The 21,805-nt window shown below is 40.3% G+C and overlaps 2 protein-coding genes across 9 annotated transcripts in view; one reads left to right on the forward strand and one right to left on the reverse strand.

Annotated features, from left to right (window-relative positions):
• Window positions 1–1,930, reverse strand: part of LYRM4 (LYR motif containing 4) — a 148,930-nt gene extending 147,000 nt beyond the window's left edge. The window contains exon 1 of one of the 4 annotated variants that reach the window (XM_019029612.4): window positions 1,680–1,930. In XM_019029612.4, the coding sequence (XP_018885157.1) occupies window positions 1,680–1,861 (182 nt within the window). In that variant the 5' untranslated portion in view covers window positions 1,862–1,930. Of the gene's footprint in view, window positions 1–1,100; window positions 1,486–1,679 lie in introns of those variants that run through there. The other 3 variants (XM_019029614.3, XM_063707303.1, XM_019029611.3) reach the window with 3 other exon arrangements.
• FARS2 (phenylalanyl-tRNA synthetase 2, mitochondrial) overlaps window positions 1,430–21,805 on the forward strand; it is a 511,717-nt gene continuing 491,341 nt past the window's right edge. Inside the window, exon 1 of one of the 5 annotated variants that reach the window (XM_055391452.2) lies at window positions 1,430–1,811. The gene's annotated coding sequence lies outside the window, so the exon portion shown is untranslated. Of the gene's footprint in view, window positions 2,114–21,805 lie in introns of all 5 variants that reach the window. The other 4 variants (XM_055391451.2, XM_004043229.5, XM_063707300.1 and 1 more) reach the window with 4 other exon arrangements.

Here is a 21,805-nt window from a genome sequence, read left to right on the forward strand (position 1 = left end):
GCTTAAGAGACTTAGTGTTCCTGTCCTCTGACAGAGGTTGTACTGGGCAGACCCATCTCAGGGCCTGCCAGCTCACACACCTGCTGGAGGGGGGCCTACCTAACCAGGTGTGTTCCAAGGGTATGCTCTGCTCTTATGACATCCAATCCACAGTCTGGCCAGTCACCTAAGTGAGGCTTGAGGTAAAGAGATGAGCTGATCCAACCAGATTCTTTCTCATGGGAATATGGCTCAAACTCAGAGAGAGACAGGTAGTTAGTAAAAACAAAACAAAAAACAAATCTAAAAAAAATTGCAGAGAGAGAATCCATAAGAAAATGATGGGTCAGAACCAGCAACACTGTGAAAGCAGAGGCTCTGAATTAGAAAAAACATACAAAGAGTAACAATAAAAGACTCATAGGCAAATAGGGGATTGGGGAGGCGTGAGAAAAAGTGAATGTGTTATATTAAAGATGTAAGAGTTTAGGCCCTCAGTATCCTGCTGTCAAGGTCCAGTAAGCGGGAACTCTGTCTGGTGAGCCAGGAGAAACTGAGGTTTCGGCTCCAAAGCTTGTGAGACCCTTTTTCCTTTTCCGCTACGCACTTCCACCATACCCTAAATAGAATGGATTCTTGCAACCAAAAGAACTCATTACGACACCTAGGAAATTTTAGGGAGGTGCTAGAGTGTGCCTTCAGCTTTGTCGCAGTGTGCTACTCACCGGCCACTTCCACTCTCAACTCTTCCAATGCTCAAGGGAAGTTTTACATATGCAACACACTGGCCTTAACTTCACCAATGGCTGATTTCCATCCCTTTTTTCTCTTCTCTAGAAACATAACACTAATCATGCTCCTAGAATAACTATCAAGACAGCCTTTAGGGGGAAAACGTCACAAGACGTGAACGTCTGCCCTGGTAGAAAGAAGGGCTCCTCCCCGAGGTCTCAGAGGCCACACCTGTAGGCAGGAGCACGCTTTTCGATGGCGGAACCCGGTCCTTGCCTCGCACCCGCCGGCGCACCACGGTGGCTCCCAGTCCCCGGGGACATTCCGCGTCAGCCCGCACCGCCGGTCCCCGGCCCCTGGCCCCCGGCCCCCGGCGCCCGCTGGGTCACCTGTAATTGTAGGCGCTGAAACGCTTGCTCTCTCTCAGCATCGCCCGGTACAGAGCTAACACTTGTGCGCGACTGGAGGCTGCCATTTTGGAAAGAAAAAAAAATAAACGGGTCCTCTTCGCCGAAGTCCCAAGTACGACCCAACCCACGAAACTCCAGCCTGTGCGGAAACCACGAACGAAATAAAATGCAGCGGCTCGGCCTTGCCAGCGGGCCGGGCCTAAGCCTAAGCGGGCAGCCCTGCGGATCGCGGACGGCGCCAGGCGTCCCGCGCCGCTTCGGGGGCGGGCGCAGGCAGGGCTCGGGGCAGCTAAGGGGGCGGGGCGGGGAGGGAGATGCCTCCGCCCCGCCCCGATCCCGCCCCCGCCGGGAGGCTCGGGACCCAGCAGCCGCTCCACGCGGCGGGAGGGCGGGGAAATAAGAGGACCGGCCGCCCGTGCATCCAGCCAAGCTCCTGGCGGACGGATATCGGAGGCCCGGGCATTCGAGGGACGTGCAGTTGCATCACGGAGAGCCTTTGCGAACCGTCTGGGGTCTTGGCGGAGACATTTGTGTTTCGGGGGCAGCGCCCCTTCCTACCTCCAGGAGGCCGCGTTGCCCGGGTTACCGAAGGCCGCCGCACCAACGCCCCGCCCCTGACCGCCGATGGCCCTCCCACGCCGGCTGCGGTCGCCCTCGGCGCTGCCTGAGAGACCTTGCGGGATTTCAAGGGTGACTTGACTTCGCCGGATCCTGGTCGGCAGGGTGGGGTTTCTTGGCATTCCTCAGGCCGGGGGATGCGAGGTCTGGGTGTGGAGGTGATGAGCTAGGGGTTCTGTGGCACTCCGGCTCTGCTCAGGGCAACCTGCGTAGGGGCCTCTGGGGCAGGCCCGCTTTCTGTCAAAATGGCAGCGCCCAGCGTGCGCGGGTATCTCTGAAGTTGGGGTTTAAGATTCTTGCCCGTGAGAGCGAACGAGCCTGCCGTGCTTCTGATTTTGAAACACCTGGGTCTGGGCTTCCCGGGCGAGCGGTGGGTGAGTGCCGGCCTCGTTGCAGCCTGGGGTACGACGTGGGCGGTTGGTGTTGCAGGGGGTTTACATTGGCCGTGGATTTTTTCCTCTTTCCGGATGTGTTTTTGCTTTTGAGTGAAGAGTTCCCGTGGTTTTGTAACCTAATAAATGCATAAAATGCAGCTTGGGTTGTAGACTTTGGAGAATAATTAGAGACCTTTAGGGCTTATAGGCTTTCTCCAAGAAGCGGAACAAGTTTTCAACCATGGCTTTCTTCAGAAGACTTCAGCTTTTTTGAATCATCTTATTAAAGTGGTGGATAAAGTTGCTTGTTCTGATCTTTGAGCATGGGACTGGGCGCAGGAAGCTTCAGCCAGTCCTAGTTACTGTGTTTGCAAAGCATTTTTCTTGTTTTTGGAATCTTGCTTTATGTAATCAACCTTAGGAAGAACCATACCTTTCTGCACTCAAGCACAGCGAGAAGTACGTTATGCGTAAAAACAAAACAACTTTGCATTAAAATCCGTCTTTCTCCGAACCACTTGGTCACGGTTGTGTTCTCATCTGCTTTAGTGTATTTGGTTTTGAAACGATATACCTGCTGTATGTCTAAACAACTTTATATTTTCAGGAACTTTTCTTTTTCCTTTTCTTTTTTTTTTGAGATGGAGTCTCGCTCTGTCGCCCAGGCTGGAGTGCAGTGGCGGGATCTCGGGCTCACTGCAACCTATGCCTCCCAGGTTCAAGCCATTCTCCTGCCTCAGCCTCCCGAGTAGCTGGGATTACAGGCGCGCGCTACCTCGCCCAGCTAATTTTTGTATTTTTAGTAGAGACAGGGTTTCACCATGTTGGTCAGGCTGGTCTCGAACTCCTGACCTCAGGCAATCCTCCCGCCTCGGCCTCCCAAAATGCTGGGATTACAGGTGTGAGTCATCACGCCCAGCCTCTATTTTCAGGAACTTTAAAGGCAGAAAAAACACTTCTCTGACCTTACCATTCTTTAGTGTACTTGCAACCTGGTGTCTTTGCATCCAGATATTCTTACTAATCCTGATGCAATGACATTTTTTAAAAGGCACTGAAGAGAAAATACTTTTATTAAGATATCTTTAAGTCTCCTCCCTGATTTCTTGAAACTCTCATGTCTGTTATTATTTATTATTATTTTTTAAACAGGATAGCAAAACTTCTATTACTTCCTGGTTGGTCAGGTCATTGAGCAAATCTAGCCTCTGGTTTATTGAAAGGGCTTTTTTGAGTTTTCCCTTTGCTATTTCTTAAAGGATCCAAGACCAAGGCAATTGCACATTGTTATAGAGTAAGATTCAGAGCTGATTTCTCTTGATACACTATTGTGTGCCGGTGATATGAAATGATATGTGGCACCTCAAAGCTACAACATTAATGCAAGTTACTGATAGAGAATGCTATCAGAGTGAAAAGGAAAAACTTGAAGATTATTTTGGCTTTTTTAAAAATAGCAAGGATTACATTATTTTATTATATTTTGCTTTTGAGAATAAAGTTGGAATAATTACTATATACAATTGTTTCTACCTAATTATCAAGGAATTTAATCATTAACGTATATAATTAATGTATCTAAATGACTCAACTTTGTTGTAATCAAATAAAACTTTTCCAAATAAATATGTATAGTTTAAATAGTTTGGGTAGCTTAGTCCTCTGTTAGTACGAGCAATGGTTGCAGTTAGGAAAGTGATAGGCTTCCCAGTTAATTCTGAGCCAAGTCTTCACAAAAATACCTTATTATTTTATTTAAAATGGTTTACCAATGTGTTGGACATCATTTCCTGGAGAGGCTAAAAGAAAATAATCATTCCGTAGCTACATCTCACTTTTGCACATCTTCATTGTGGACATGACTGAAAAAAAATAACTCGATTTGAGATTGTAAGTAGATTTGGGCCAGAAGCTGAAGAATGGACCTTACACATACGTCCTTTAATAGTCATTCTATTCTGGGTTGAAATTTTTCTTGGAGAGTGTCTGTAAAACAGGAGGTACCATTTAGGCATCAAAACGTAAAAATTTCTTTAGTATTCATTTATCAAAAGTTATCGACTACCTGTAGTTCTTTATGGAAGATCATGTGTTACCTTCTATTAAAATTAGGGTTGTTAATGACCACTTAATGCTTTGTGAAGAGAAATTTCTCTAATCATAATAAACAGTGTTACAACAATTTACTGTCCTTAAGCTTAAATATCAAAATGATGTATAAAGTAAAATTTGTATAGTAGTAGTAACTTACGATGTTATTTAGAAATTGTTCAGCTGGGCATGGTGGCTCACACCTGTAATCCCAGCACTTTGGGAGGCTGAGGCAGGTGGATTACTTGAGCCCAGGAGTTTGAGACCAGCCTGGGCAACATGGCAAAACCCCATCTATACAAAAAATACATCATAGCGAAACCTCACCTCTACACAAAAAATACAAAAATTAACTGGGTGTGGTGGCATGTGCCTGTAGTCCCAGCTACTTGGGAGGCTGAGGTGGGAGGATTGCTTGAGCCCTGGAGGTTGAGGCTGCATTGAGCCATGATCACATTACTGCTCTGTAGTCTGGGCAACAGAGTGAGACCCTGTCTACCAAAAAGAAAAAACAACAACAACAACAACAAAAAAAGAAATTATTCTATTCTACACCACACATGAATCCAAGTATACATTGATCCTTCATTTTAATAGAACACGAAGGGGAAGGGGGAAGACCTTAGATATCAACTCATTCATTTGTACAGATGAACAAACTGAAGACTTTTTCCTCATTCGTTCATTCCTTCAGCATTTATTGAACACTTCCTAAGTACTATAGGTTATGGTTTTTCTTTTCTTTTTTTCTTTTTTTTTTTTTTGAGACAGAGTTTCACTCTTGTTTCTCAGGCTGGAGTGCAATGGTGCAATCTCGTCTGGCTAATTTTTTGTATTTTTAGTAGAGATGGAGTTTCACCATGTTGTCCAGGCTTTTCTTGAACTCCTGACCTCAGGTGATCCAGCTGCCTTGGCCTCCCAAAGTGTGGGGATTACAGGCATGAGCCACCGCGCCCGGCCCATAAGTACCATATATTATATAAGATGATATAGTCACAGTGATGAGAGCTTCCCCACCCCTAAGAAACTTGTAGGTGACTAGATAAGCGAAACAATAATTTATTTTATAGAGACAGGGTCTCTGTTTACTAAGCTGGAGTGCAGTAGTGCTATCATATCTCGTTGTAACTTCAAACTCCCGTGCTGAAGTGGTTTTCCTGCCTCAGCCTCCTGAGTAGCTAGGCCTATAGGCTCATGCCACCATGCCTGGCAAATTTTTAAGTGTTTTTTTTTTTTGTAGAGATGAGATTTCACTATGACGTCCAGGGTGGTCTCAAACTCCTCAGTGCCTCTCCTGTCTTGGCTTCCCAAAGAGCTCAGATTATAGCTGTGAGTCGTGGCGCTTGGCCAATAATTTCTTTTTGACAATTGCTGCGATATGAGTAATATTAGTAAACGCTAAAGGAATAGGGAAGAGGAATGTTGAACCAGGAGTTTCACCTATGGGAAGGCTTTCCTTCATAGAAGGTGTTTCCAGAATGAGAAGTAAGAGCCAGATGAGGAATGTGGTTAAAGATTGCAATGTATATCCAAGCATGGAGGAAGAAGGGTGCTTGATCTATTTAGAGAACTCTAAGTGTTTTAGAATGGTAGGAGGTGGGAAGGGAGGGACCACTGAAGTGTTTAGCCCTGTACTAGCTTTATTTTAGTGATGTTTTCTCTCTTTCTGGAATAAATGATTTCTTCCCTTATGCATTGGCTGAGTTATATAAGTAGAACTTAACAGCTGAGCTGTCGAAATGGAGATTATTTATTTAGGTACTGATAATCTTTTGTTTCAAATCATGACTTTGAATCCTATATTCCAGAGGCACTGAAATGTTATTTATTTACCTGTGCATTCAAGAGATAGCTGGCAGCCTAGCAATTCAAATTACTGTTCTTGTGGTAACTTGAGGGCGATATATGAATCAAACACTGATCCTGTTTTCCGGAAGTTTATAGTTTAAATGCATTTGTATATGATTAAAATAAGGTATTAGGTTGGTGAAAGTAGCTGCAGTTTTGACCGTTACTTTTAAGGGTGAAAACAGCAATAACTTTTCCACCATCCTGTACAAAGGGCTGCTGAAGCATTGTGGGGTCTCAGTGCAAGGAGAGGTCACTTCATCCCTGATGCTTGGGCCACACCTCAGACCAACAGCAGTGCTAAGGCCCAGGCTTCAGATAATTTTGTTTAATTTTTTTTTAAAATTCTCTCCATGATTGGGTAGAGCCAGGGCTGAGAAACATTGACCTGAAGGAATTAGGAGGCTTCATGGAGGAGGTAGTGTTTGTGTTGGGCTTGAGAGGATTTAAGTTTCTCCTGGGCCTTGAAAGGAATTGAAGGATTTAAATGTTTGAGTGTGGTGGTAAGATGGCTACTGTAGGTGGAAGATGATTCATCCTTTACCTTGAAAGGATGAAGGAGAAACACTGATTGACGTCTAAGAAAAAACAATCATGACCTGCGGAAGGCTTGGCCAGAGCTGTAGAGTGCATGAGGGTGAGAATGGGGAGATCCCGTGAAAAGGTAATACATCGGCTTTCATATGTTTTAGGCACGAGATGAGCTGAATCCTGATATGATTTGAGTTAATCTTCCCATGACCTGATGGAAGAGCTGTTATCTCCATTTAAGAAAAGTGAAGCTGCCCAGGTGTGGTGGCTCACATCTGTAATCCCAGCACTGTGGGAGGCTGAGGCAGGAGGATCACTTGAGCTTGGGAGTTTGAGGCCAGCCTGGGTAACATAGCTGGGTAACATCTCAATAAAACAGAATAAAAAAAAAGAAAAAAAAACGAAGCTGAGAGTTTATTTAGCCAGGGTCACACAGCTGGAAAGTAGCTAGTGTGGACCTTGGCCTGAGATGTGATCTGTCTAGCTATGATACAACACTGCTTCACAGATAAAGTACCAGCTTCAAGAATTGGAAGGTTATTGATTTTTCTTGGATAACATGGGTACATTTTAGTCATATTTGAATTTTAATTTAGTTGGATTCTCACTTATTTGTAAAGCTAACCGGTTTGTATTGGAAATATTATAAATATTCTGGGAATCTCAAATGTTGATTTTATACTAGCTTTTTAGTTATTTAAGATAAATTTACATTTTATTCTATTAACATCTCTTTGAAAAGACGTAGTGCTTTTTTAGGTTGTCTATTTATGTGTGTATGTGAGACATTTCCTCTTGGGGGATTCTCTGAGACTCACATTTCTGTAGAAGATTTTTTCAGATATACTTATGAAAATCTGTTCTCTGTTTTGAGAAATCTTGAAAGCTATGATACGTTGCAACTAGACACTCTAGCTTCATTGATTGAAGGCTAAGGGTTCCCGTATTTGTGGGCAGTAACAATAAAATTGACTATTTTGTGTAAAGTATTTCAAATGTCAGTTATTTCTAGAGGTTTTTTTTCTTTAAAAAAAAACTCATTAATTCTTTTCATTGTAAAGGAAAGAAACCATCTTTTCATGCTACAAACCCTGACCACCATGAGAATTCTTTTACAGTGCGATTTGTTGTAATCTGTTATAGATCACTTTCATTCTTTCTTTCTTGCTGCATAAGAGGGACCAGTATTTTAGGAATAATGTTTTCATATTGTCTGGATATTTTAGGATGATTTGTTAATCAAACTAGCTACAGCTTATTGTAATGATAGCTATTATTTATTTAGAGTTTGTTTTCTCTCTTCTAGGAGCTTTGTCATGAAAAGAACAGTCCAGGCCGGGCATGGTGACTCACACCTGTAATCCCAGCACTTTGGGAGGCCCAGGCGGGTGAATCACGAGGTCAGGAGATGGAGACCATCCTGGCTAACACAGTGAAAACCCGTCTCTACTAAAAAAATACAAAAAAAATTAGCCGGATGTGGTGGTGGGTGCCTGTAGTCCCAGCTACTTGAGAGGCTGAGGCAGGAGAATGGCATGAAGTTGGGAGGTGGAGCTTGTAGTGAGCTGAGATCGCGCCACTGCACTCCAGCTTGGGAGACAGAGCGAGACTCTGTCTCAAAAAAAAAAAAAAAAAAAATCGCCACACTGTCTTCCACAATGGTTGAACTAGTTTACACTCCCACCAACAGTGTAAAAGTATTCCTGTTTCTCCACATCCTCTCCAGCACCTGTTGTTTCCTGACTTTTTAATGATCGCCATTCTAACTGGTGTGAAATGGTAACTCATTGTGGTTTTGATTTGCATTTCTCTGATGGCCAGTGATGATGAGCATTTTTTCATGTGTCTGTTGGCTGCATAAATGTCTTCTTTTGAGAAGTGTCTGTTCATATCCTTCACCCACTTTTTGATGGGGTTGTTTGATTTTTTTCTTGTAAATTTGTTTAAGTTCTTTGTAGATTCTGGATATTAGCCCTTTGTCAGATGGATAGATTGCAAAAATTTTCTCCCATTCTGTAGGTTGCCTGTTCACTCTGATGGTAGTTTCTTTTGCTGTGCAGAAGCTGTTTAGTTTAATTAGATCCCATTTGTCAATTTTGGCTTTTATTGCCATTGCTTTTGGTGTTTTAGCCATGAAGTCCTTGCCCATGCCTGTGTCCTGAATGGTATTGCCTAGGTTTTCTTCTAGGGTTTTTATGGTTTTAGGTCTAACATTTAAGTCTTTAATCCATCTCGCATTAATTTTTGTATAAGGTGTAAGGAAGGGATCCAGTTTCAGCTTTCTACATATGGCTAGCCAGTTTTCCCAGCACCATTTATTAAATAGGGAATCCTTTCCCCATTTCTTATTTTTGTCAGGTTTGTTAAAGATCAGATGGTTGTAGATGTGTGGTATTATTTCTGAGGGCCATGTTCTGTTCCGTTGATCTATATCTCTGTTTTGGTACCAGTACCATGCTGTTTTGGTTACTGTAGCCTTGTAGTATAGTTTGAAGTCAGGTAGCGTGATGCCTCCAGCTGTGTTCTTTTTGCTTAGGATTGACTTGGCAATGCGGGCTCTTTTTTGGGTCCATATGAACTTTAAAGTAGTTTTTTCCAATTCTGTGAAGAAAGTCATTGGTAGCTTGATGGGGATGGCACTGAATCTATAAATTACCTTGGGCAGTATGGCCATTTTCACAATATTGATTCTTCTTATCCATGAGCATGGAATGTTCTTCCATTTGTTTGTGTCCTCTTTTATTTCATTGAGCAGTGGTTTGTAGTTCTCCTTGAAGAGGTCCTTCACATCCCTTGTAAGTTGGATTCCTAGGTATCAGAACTAGAAATACCATTTCACCCGGCAATCTCATTACTGGGTATATACCCAAAGGATTATAAATTATGCTCTATAAAGACACATGCACACATGTGTTTATTGCAGCACTATTCACAATAGCAAAGACTTGGAACCAACCCAAATGTCCATCAATGATAGACTGGATTACGAAAATGTGGCACTTATACACCATGGAATACTATGCAGCCATAAAAAAGGATGAGTTCATGCCCTTTGTAGGGACATGGATGAAGCTGGAAACCATCATTTTGAGCAAACTATCACAAGGACAGAAAACCAAACACCGCATGTTCTCACTCATAGGTGGGAATTGAACAACGAGAACACTTGGACACAGGATGGGGAACATCACACACCGGGGCCTGTGGTGGGGTTGGGGGAGGGGGGAGGGATAGCATTAGGAGATATACCTAATGCCAGCATGGCACATGTGTACATATGTAACAAACCTGCACCTTGTGCACATGTACCCTAGAACTTAAAGTATAATAAAAAAAAATGAAAATAACCAAAAAAAAAAAAAGAGAAGAGTCCTTTTCATGCTGTTTAGCAGTATCTCATTTTAGTAATTTTTCTAGTGACATATTTGAAGTTCTGATTGACTTCTTCGAATGAGTGTATTAGCTGCCATCTCTTGTTTGTTCAGGTCAGTAGGTTGTTTACAGAAAACGTTTAGAATTTGCAGTGTTGAGTCTGTTTACACAAAACAGCCTACATTTTGCTAATCACTGGAAAAATACTAGGTTAGTGTCTTAAGATGTGCAATACTGAGATCTGTGATGTTAACTGATCTCTCAGAGGATGGGTCGGTACATATCGTTGATAGTATACTGTAGACTGTTATTAACAATAGAAGATATACAGAGAATTCATGATTTCTTTGTTATTATAGTGAATTACATGATTTAATATTTTATAACGTTTTAATGTAAACATTTATTTTCTGAGCACAATTGAAGCACTTCAGCCTGGCAAACTTGTAATCTGTATGTGTAATTGTGAGTTTGAGTTAACTAACAATATTTAAGAGTAATAAAAGCCTGGCTTCTGTGAAATGGATTACAGTAATATTGGCAGAGAGTAAAACAGTTAGTTTCAGTTAATGAAGATGAGTTTTTTGGGAGAATTATCTTTTTTTAAATCAATTCCTGGAATTCTGCAGTGCAAAGGGAAAGTAAAATGAAGCAGTCATGAAATAGAAAAAGCTTAGCAGGCAGCATACTTTCTTTCCTGTTTCTTGACGTTCTGAGATAAGGACATTGTTATTTATTTCAAGTCTTGGAGCACTTTGAGACAAGCACATGTGCCTGGGCATTCATAACATTAAGCCCCGTTAGGAATCCCACTTACACCCTTGGCTTCTGCGTACTGTGAGAGCTGGGCTGGATGATAATTACAGTCAGCTTTCATTTGTAGAGCCCAGGTCTTCAAATAATTTCCAGGTAAACTATCCCAGATTAATACGTTTCAGGACATAAGTGTGGTTCACTAGAACTGTCAAGCTGTCTGGATGCCCTTCTGTTAACTTTGTAGAAGAGATTCCACGTGTGTCAAAAAAATTACAGTGTTTGCTGAAATTTTTCTGTTGTCTTAAAAGCTATTTGAAAATTAAATGTTCATTATAGTTACTGGTGGTCAGGTATGTTCCTTAGATATATATGAATTAATGTCACCACACTATAGACAGTAATTTTTATATCACCTTCTCTCCAAAAACCTGCAGCACTTTTAGGATGAAGTCTAATTCCTTAACACAGCCTGTGAGACCCTGATGAGTATGGCGCTTACCCACTTCTCCAGTCCCATGTCATACCTTTTTATTTTTCGCTTGCTGCTTTTCATTCTTTAGTACTCACCTCTTTCCCCTCTACCCTGGGGACCTTTGCAAATGCTGATCCAGCTGCCTGGAGTGCCCTTCCTTCCCTTCCTAATTATTCTTCCGATCTCAGTTTAAGAGATGCTTACTCAAAGCTACCTTCTCTAACTTGAGTACATCTGCCTCTGTTAAGCTCCTTTAGTATGGTGAATTGCTCTTCAGCTTAGAGTGACTGCCATTGCAAGTAACTGAAGTCAAATTGTTTTAAACAAACCTAGTGGCTTTATTGTCTCCTGTGTCTTGAGGGTTCAGAAGCCAGATGGGCTTTAGGGTTGATTGGTTTGAGTGATGTTGCCACAGATTCAATTTTGTGCTTTTCTCTACTTTGTCTTCTCTAACGTAAATTTTATCGTCTGGCCAGAGTCCTCTCTCTCGGTTACGGGAAACCATCAACAGTTTGGGGGCGCTTGTTTCCAGAACCTTAGAGGAGTGAGAGAGCTTCTGGACCAAGAGTGCTCAGCAGTCCTCTCCGTTCATGTCACTGGCCCTCCTTGTGTCATGTCCTCATCCATTTCTGAACCAATAACTGTGACCAGGGAGAAGATAGGATTCTTTTGGTCTTGAACCAGTTGCCTAGCTCCTAGAGAGAAAGGGGAATTATTTTTTGTAAAAGGAACAAAGTTCACTAGAGCAATCTTGCCAGAGTTATATGTTTTTCTATTTGATTAATTTTTTTTGTGATATTAGGCTGTGTATAAGAACAGAGACTATGTCTGTTTTTTTTTTTTCTTGAGGTGGAGTCTCGCTCTGTCACCCAGGCTGGAGTGCAGTGGCACGATCTCGGCTCACTGCAACCTCCGCCTCTGGGGTTCAAGCGATTCTTCTACCTCAGCCTCCCGATTAGCTGGGACTACAGTTGCCCGCCACCACGCCCGGCTAATTTTTATATTTTTAGTAGATATGGGGTTTCACTATATTGGCCAGGCTGGTCTTGAACTCCTGACCTTGTAATGCACCCACCTCGGCCTCCCAAGTCTGTTTTTGATTACTATTGTTTCTTCAACATTTTACATCTAGCTTTGCATATAGTAAGTGATCGATAAATATTAATAGTGTAATGACTCAGTCAATCAATAATACAGTAAGGAGCCCCCCCCCCCCCCGCCACCACCCTTACCCATGGTTTTGCTTTCTTAGTTACCCAGAGTCAACTATGTTCTGAAAATATGTGATGGAGAATTCCAGAAATAATGCATGTTTTAAATGGGTGTGTTCTGAGTTTTGTGTTGAAACCTGCCCAGGGCATGAATCCTCCCTTTGTCCAGTGTCTCCATGCTACATGCATGCTACCCGCCCGTTAGTCACTTCGTTGCCTTCTCAGTTACCACAAGATCACGATTTTGGTTATGGATAGATCACAAGAAGAAACAGGGTGAGTGCAGTGGGATGAGATACTTTGAGAGAGAGAAGAGACCATATTCTTTCTCTTTTTCATAACTTTTATTACGGTAGGTATATTGTTATAATTGTTCTACTTTATTATTAGTTTTTCTTGTTGAATTAATGATGGGTTTTTATTTTTTTCTTTCCAAAAAATAATAATAACCACTATCTTATGCAGAAATGATATCACGAACAGTTGCATTATCAAATCAAGGAGGAAATGCAATCAGAGAACAGGCAGAAAAACTATGATTATAATGGTTTGTATTTTTCTTGTCTCAGATTCTTTTATTTATTTATTTTTATTGATACATAATAGATGTACATATTTTTGGGGTACATGTGATAATTTAATACATTCATATAATTTATAAAGATCAAATTAGTGTAATTGTGATATCTGTCACCTTAAATATTTGTCTTTATGCTAGAAACATTCAAATTGTTTTCTTGTAGCTATTTTGAAATATGCAATAGATTATTATAATCTATAGTCTCCCAGTGATCTATCAGACACTAAGTCTTTATCTCTTCTATCAAGCTATATTTTTACTTACTAGTCAACCTCTCTGCATCCCTCCTGCCCTGTACCCTTCTTGGCCTCTGGTAACCACCAGTCTATTCTCTATTTCCATGAGATTCACTTTTTTAGCTCCGACATATGAGTAAGAACATATGGTATTTGTCTTTCTGTGCTTGGCTTATTTCGCTTAACATAATGTCCAGTTCCATTCATGTTGCTGCAAATGGCAGAATTTCATTCTTTTCTATAGCTGAATAATACTCTATTGTTTTTTTACGCCACATTTTCTTTGTCCTTTCATCCGTTGATGTACACTTAACATTGATTCCATATTTTGGCTTTTGTGAATAGTGCTGCAATAAACATGGGAGTGCTGATTACAATGCACATATCTTTTTGATAATACTGATTTCTTTTCTTTTGGATATATTCCCAGCAGTGGAATTGCTGGACATATGGTAGTTCTATTTTTAGTTTTTTGAGGAACCTCCACACAGTTTTCCATATTGGCTATACTAACTTATATTTCCACCAACAGTTTACACAGGTTCCCCTTTCTCCACATCTGTGCCGGCATCTTTTATTCCCTTTTTGATAAAAGCCATTTTAACTGGGGTTAGATGATATCTCATTGTGGTTTTGATTGCATTTCTCTGATGATTAGTGATGTTGAGCATTTTTCATGTATCTACTGGCCATTTGTATGTCTTCATTTCAGAAATGTCTATTGAGATCTTTGGCCCAATTTTTAATCAGATTGTGGTTTTTTTTATTGAGTTGTTTGTGCTCATTATATATTCTGGTTATTAATCCCTTGCCAGGTGGATGGTTTGCAAATACTTTCTCCTATTCTGTGGGAGATTCTGGGTTGTGTTTTCACTTTGTTGATTGTTTCCTTTGCTTACAGAAGCGTTTTTGCTTGATGTAATGTAATTTTTCTCTTTTTGCTTTGGTGGCTTGTACTTTTGAGGTCTTCACAAAAAATCTTTGCCCAGACCAATATCTTGGGTTGTTTCCCCAATGTATTCTTGTAGTAGTTTCATAGTTTCAGGTCTTAGATTTAAATCTTTAATCTACTTTTATTTGATTTTTGTATATGGTGAGAGATAGGAACTTAGCATCATTTATTGAAGAGTGTTTTTTTTCCCATTGTATGTTCTTAACACGTTTGTGGAAAATAAATTGGCTGTAAATGTATGGATTTATATCTGATTCTCTATTTTATTATTAGTTATTGTTGTTAAATCTCTTACTGTACCTAATTTATAAATTAAACTTTATCATAGATATTCACGTACAGGAAAAAACATAGTAAACATTACTTAGGGTTTCGTACGCTCCACAGTTTCAGGCATCAACTGCAGGTCTTGGAACCTCCGTAGACAAAGAGGAGCTACTGTAACTTACCTGTAAAAATTATTGAGTGACTTTGGCAGATAGTATTAGTTGGCTACCCATCAGCCATATCAACCATACTTCTTCCCGGCCATTAGAACCCTGATTTTGTTTGGGTGGCCATGTGCCTAGTTCCTGGAAATGAATTGTAATGCGGTCTTAGGCTTCATAGTGATTGCATTCCCTCTTTACCAGATACTTGTTTGTCATAGCCAGGCATAGCCACAAGACTCAGATCTGCTTAATGAGACAACAGGAAGTTGTCTGGAAGGTTTCTAGGAAAGATTTTGTTTTCTATTAAAAGATAAGTAGTTGCACAAGAGGGCTTACTTGTGTCATCTTCTCCCCTGCTTGGAATGCAAGTAATACTAAAGCTTGAAGCTCAGCAGACACACATGAAGGAAAGGCCAAGAGAATATGAGATTCCAGCCTAAACATTGGCTTCTCTGAGCCATGGAATGAACCCTGGAACTGGATGCCTCTAGACTTCATATTTTGTTAACAACTAATGTCTTTCTGTTTTCAGCCACGATTATTTAGTCTTTCTGTTTTATGCAGCTCACCATGTCTTTTTTTTTGAGACAAGGTCTTGCTCTGTCACCCCAGCTGGAGTGCAGTGGCACAGTCATGGCTCACTGCAGCCTCCAACTCCCAGGCTCAAGCAATCCTCCTGCCTCAGCCTCCCAAGTAGCTGAGACTACAGATGCATGCCACCTCACCCAGCTAATTAAAACAAATTTGTTTTTGGTAGAAATGGGGTTTTGCTCTGTTGCCCAGGCTAGTTTTAAACTTCTGGCTTCAAGTAGTCCTCCTGCCTCGGCCTCCCAAAGTGTTGGGATTACAGGTGTGAGCCTGGCCCAACATATTTCAATATAGTGCCAAAAATAAAATAGAGCTTCCCCGCTTCAGCCTTGCCGAAAGTCTTTATTTGGAATTTATTATATTTGTCAATTTAAGTTATTTGTTTTTTCTGGTTGCGAAGCACTGGGGTATTTTCTTTCTTTTTCTTCTTAAACAGATGCATTTGTTACATGTACACAAGGCCAAGCTTTTTTGCACTGAAGGACATTTGTATATGCGAGTCCTTCTCTTGAATAATCAATATTTTCTTATACTCTTCACTCCGGTCATGACTACTCAGCTTAAATGTTACTTCTTCAGGGAATGTTCCCATCCTCAGTTTAAATTACACCCTTCTGATTTTATCATTATTTCTTATGACATCTTATTCTTTACCTTAACTTTTTATAATTTAAAATTGTACAAAGTATATCTACATAATAGAAGGTTCCTGGTTTAATGTTGAGTTCTCCCACCAGAATGTGAATTCCGTGAGGGCTGGGACCCTGTCTATTTTGTTCATCACTAGAGGCATAGTGCCTACTAAGTGCTCAGTAAATCTTTGTTAAATGAGGAAATGAAGGAATATAAGCCTGAAATTTTTAGATTTCTGCATCTTTCATCCTCCTGCCCTGTCACCACCAAGAATATTAGGTAACATGAAGTGTTCAGCCACAGCACAGATTCTGTTGCATTTGTTTGGATTATATTGCTCCCTACTGGCCAGGATTTAGGTTTAGATTTTAGGCTTTTAGACTTTAATTTTGTTTGCCTCAATAGAACATATAATGGGAGTAGCATAGTCACTTAGCATAGTATCTGAGTAAACATCCTGTCAGTTCCTTCAGAAGAGTGATACATATTTTGCATACTTTATCTCTTGCGTTACGATGTATTCTCCCAGAATTTTATATTATCTTAAGCTTTGTTGGCACTATTTTTATATATTGAAGTTAAGAGCCCCTAGTATTGAATGTTTTTATTCTATGCTTTTGGATAGCACTAGAAGCATGGAAATGACTGTCATTTTAGCTCTGTTACTAGTCACAATCATTTAAAATTGCATTTGGAAACCCTATTTTCTTTCTGAAAAAGTAGGCTCAATGGGGGAGTTGTAAGAATTATTGACACAAGTTATTGACTTAGAATGGAGGTACTTTAAAATAAATTTTTTAGCTTCAGCATGCTGTAATTCTAGATTGTTGGTATTAGTTATACTGTGTCTGGGAAGATTTATTGTGCATTTTTGAAATGAGTGTAAATGCTGTATATATGTGATAGTAAGGGAGAAAACTTGACTAAGATTTTGTCGATTTGGTCTCATTTCACAGCTGTATCATAGGTTTTTTCACATCATTTTAGGTAAATTACTTAACATTTAGATAATCACATAATTTATTTCCTACATCAGGACACTTGAGATCAGTGAAAGTGGGTGCTATTAAATAATTATACTGGCATGACAGGCATAAACATGAACTGTCTTGGGGATACTGAGACATATGGTCACTCTATTTGATAACAATAATCTGTGATGACTATGTTAATCTGCATACCCTTGTGAATTGCAGGAACTAAGAATTGGAGGCTCATCAAAGAGCTTTACTTTCCCTTTATTCTTTACAGAATGGCTGCATCCTCAACACCTTCTGCCCAGAGGTGTGATTCTTCAATTGTGTGGATCACTCTGGGTCCCCAAACTGATGTGGTTCCCTGGGCAGTAGGAGACTGGGACTGTGGGTTGTTCTCTGCTTCAGGGATGAATCTCTTTGTGCAGGATTAGCTGGCTGTACTAAGCTGGGCATCCAGGAGGAGGGCATGTTGGGCTGTCCAGACACTCCCGAGGACTTGGCTGACCCCAAAGATTTCTCTCTGCCTGTCTCTTCCCATCTCTATAAATCAGGCAGCACAGGAGGAACAAACACATGTTACTGCTTTACCTTGAAGTGAAATCCACCTATTCCTCCTCAGTGCAGGCTCAGTATCTCCTGAGCCAGCCTCAGTGCATTGTGGTGTAAAGAGAAATAATTTTTTCTCCCTGTGGTGTTTAAGCCTAATTCAAATAGAAGCTGCTCTGTGATTAACTTACCTTTCTGTCATTCATTGATCAAATGGTGACTGAAGAAGAAGCTGGATGAAGGCACAGATAGCGAGTGCAGTGTCATGTCACACAAAGCTTTTGCATTCGTCGGCAGGGGCTGGTTCACAGTTTTTTTTGTTTTTTTTTTTCTTTTCTTTTCCCAGATTGTTACTTGTCACATGCAGATATTTGACTTCTTGAAAGACTTAAACCAAAACATTAAATAAAGTAGCAGCTTAGAATGGCAAAATGGTTGGTTTTTTAAACAAACTAAATTGACCCAAGAGATTTTAGAATGACTATATTTTTCAGTTACATTTTTGAGGAAAAGAAAATGGATATCAATTACAAATGGGTGGTTGCAGATACATTTTTTTAATAGTTCCAATAATACACATTTTTTTTTTATTTACCAGAAAAGTACAAGTTCAGCTGCAAAGAAAATGCAGTAAAACTTGGTAAAGTTAAGGAATGCCACCTTCTGAATACTCGATACATTTGTTTGTAAAGAGACGATACATCATATCATCTCTGTAGGGCATAAAGGGTGCTGGCAATTTCAAAACTAAAATCTGTTTCTGTGTTATAGCATATTATCAGCAGTACCAGATTGACAGTGAATACGTTTAAGATTTGAAAGATATTTTGAGGACTTTTGGTTCTGTGTTAAATCTTTATATATCATAATTGATAATATGCAAGAACATTGGCTTTTTTCCCTTGCTCAGCATTATTCAAAAATGTTTTGCAATGAAATCCTAACACCATGTTGTCCATTTTCACTGCCCCCGACCCCTCATTTTAAGGAATATCACTGTACCCAGTCCATTTTGGATATCCTGACTTCATAAATGAGGGAAGTGTTAGCAGAGTGGATACTTAGGAGTTTGATGTCTTATATCCTGCTCCGTTTGGACTAGAACCTTAATCTTTTCAATATTTTCTCCTTAAAGTATCCTTCATCTGTCATTAATCTAAATTATCATCTCAAATAAAGCAGTTGACCGTTGACGTTTTCAGTTGTCACAGTGTGATCCTGAAATGGGGAAGGACTGAACAGAGCCCTGAAAGATGAGAGTTCGGCTCTGGCTGTACCCTAGCTTGCGTGATCTGTGAGTAAATGACCTTTTCCTCCTTTACTTTCTTCAGTCTAAAGCAGAACTGAAATAAGCTGTTCTCTCCTCACCCCTAGGGACATTGTAAAGATTCAGAACATATTCTCATTAGTGCGCTTTGGTTTTCTGCAATAAGGAGGGTGTGTAGACAGAGCTTGGTATTGTTGCCACGAGTGCTGGGGTCTAATAGGAACGCTGGTTTTTGGTTGGTTGTTTTTTTAACTTGCATGGTGTTTTAATAGCAGAAGATTATGGTTTCTTCAAAATATGGTAAAACGAAGGGATTTTTACACAAAGTTTTTTACTAAAAATGACGATATTAATGGCGTACTTTATTTGAAAGAAGCCTTATTTTTATTAGTAAAATACTTGATGTATGTTTTAATGTGTGTAGATTTAAAATACATTCCTTAACATTATCCTCCATAACTATTCAACCTCACTAGGTTTTCCTGTTTAGTTAGCAATGGTCTTTTCTTTATTAGGCTAAAAAAGAAACCCATCAAACCCTGACATGAGTCGCATGATTTCCACATTTGACTCTGAATTAATTGGGTATGAGATGCAGCCTTCCCCCTCTCTGCCCAGTGTGATACACTTCAGCTCTTCCCAGCAAGAGAGGTTCTGTTTTTTCTCTCTGAAAGAAATGCAGAGGGAAAGGAAATGCCTAGATGGTTTGGCTTCCGCTAAGTAGAGAGGAGGATGGAGTCTTCAGGCATCCTCAGGAGGCCTTGAGTGCATAAGACAGGTGGCTTCAGCGCTTGCTTGTGGCCCTACTGTCCATACTGTTCAGAGGTCTTGGTGATGTGTCTTGCAGATGCTTTGTGTAGGTCTTTGAAAGAGAACTTGAACTGAGGATGGTGTGCTGTGATGAACACAGCCAGGGATGTGAGATTAGAAAATCTTGAGGCCGGGCACAGTGGCTGATGCCTGTAACCCCAGCACTTTGGGAGGCCCAGGCGGGCGGATCATGAGGTCAGGAGATCGAGAACACCCTGGCTAACACGGTGAAACCCCATCTCTACTAAAAATACAAAAAATTAGCCGGGCATGGTGGCATGCGCTTGTAGTCTCAGCTACTCGGGAGGCTGAGGCAGGAGAATCACTTCAACCCGGGAGGCGGAGGTTGCAGTGAGCCGATTGCACCACTGCACTCCAGCCTAGGTGACAGAGCAAGACTCCCTCTCAAAAAAAAAAGAAAAAGAAAAAAAGAAAGCAATCTTGAGTTGAAAATGCAGTGAGAAGATTGAAAGATAATAGAATGACAAGTGTATATAAATGGAATTGAGTGAGTTGCTGAGTGTACTCGTTTGGTTATATTTCTCTCTATAAATAAATATAGAGAAAATAAAAAATAAAAAATATAAATATGTGTGTGTGTGTGTGTGTGTGTGTGTATTTTATATATATATAAAATAAGGAAGACGAGATCTGTAGTTGGCAACCTGGAGACCCAGGAGAGCACATGGCATAAGTTTCAGTTCAGTACCGAAGACCTGAGAACCAGGAGAGTGGATGGTGTAAGTTCTAGTCCAGGTCCAAGTTCAAAGGCAGGAGAAGGCCAGTGTCCCAGCTTGAAAGACAGGCAAAGAGAGAATTCTTTCTTACTCAGCCTTTTTTCTATTCAGGACCTCAGTGAATTGGATGAGGACCACCACATTGGAGAGGGCAATCCGTTATACTTAAGTCTGCTGATTGAAGTGTTAATCTCATCCAGAAACATGCTCATAGACACACCAGATAATGTTTAACCAAATATCTGGGCACCCCAAGGCCCAGTCATGTTGACGTAAGACTAACCGTTACACTAGGCAATGGCATTGAAAACTCCTAGTTTCCCCTTAGTCCTGTCTTTTGAAGGCTAGGGGTGTTTTTGGTCCTCTATCTATGAGCTGTCTGTGGAGCAGTGACAGTGCTGTGGCTGCATGGCAGCCAGCTACATTTCCTGGATACTGCTGCTTGAAGTCTATGTGCATTTTTTGCCCTTGGCATAAATAATGATAGCATGCCCTTAAATGGAAACTGTTCAACCTATGATGAAAATATCTTGATTACTCATATGAATAGTGGCATGGAAGAACACAGCTAGTTAAAATTCACAGTAATTCAGAAACTCATTTAAGCCTATTCTCTTCTAAGAAGTAACAAAATTAATTGCTCTCTCTGTACATGCCCACTCAGAAGTTGGTGCTTCAAGAGATGCGAAATGACAGGCAGGTGATTTAGAGGGAGAAGGAGAACTGCCTTGGATAATATATGGACTGTTGTCTAACTTCCCCATTGGAATAGATTTGGGTGTCAGTTAAATGCTTTGCTTGGTGTTTCAAGTTTAATGAGACAGCCGTAGAATAAACTAAAATCATTTTCTAGAACATGCTAAGCCTTTCCCATCTGACTACCTTGATACTTCAGTTTCTTTATCTGGAAACTCTTTTTGAATGGCTTATCTTCTTAATCTTGATTTAAAGTTTACTTCCTCAGATAGGCCTTCCCCAGCCATTCTTTTTTTTTTTAATCAAAAAATAACGTCTCCTGTCCTATTTTTAGGTTTCTAATGATTCCTACTTGAATTGTTAGGCCTTCACAGCCTCAGAAAGTATGTAGGTTTACAGTAAATTATACACTGTGTATAATTCATTTTTCAATATATTGTAGGTATATTTTAAGGTTTAGTTAAGAAGTATGTAGGGGTAGAAGATCTTATGTTTTTAGTGACATTTTATGATTTACTATTGTCATTGTATTTTCCTTCCATTTTTAATTTTTGATTTATATTATTTTAATTGTATTTATCAGATAGGCTGGAGCTATCCTGGACTTTAGTTTGAGGGATGACACTTTGGGGAGTAAAGACTGGGTTTACTTTGTACTTGAGTCTTCCACAATTTCCTTTGTAGGGCTAACCGTTGTCAGCAAGTATTTATGCAACTGTTGCCTTATGACTACATAGCATGTATTGGTCCTAGAGTCTAAAAGCTTCTTAAACAAAGCATGAGATTTAAGAAAGAAGAATTAGCAGATTAAACCTTAATAATATATAAATACTTTACAAGTGAAGGTAAGACTTAAAAAGATTTAATAGCATAAACTTTAGTAATTCATGTATTAGAGGCATCAGGTTTAAAATAAACTGCTGTTCTTTCACTTATTTTGTCTTATTCCAGTCTTTAA

The sequence above is a fragment of the Gorilla gorilla genome, chromosome 5 (assembly GCF_029281585.2).
Source record: "Gorilla gorilla gorilla isolate KB3781 chromosome 5, NHGRI_mGorGor1-v2.1_pri, whole genome shotgun sequence".
NCBI classification, from domain to species: Eukaryota; Metazoa; Chordata; class Mammalia; order Primates; family Hominidae; genus Gorilla; species Gorilla gorilla.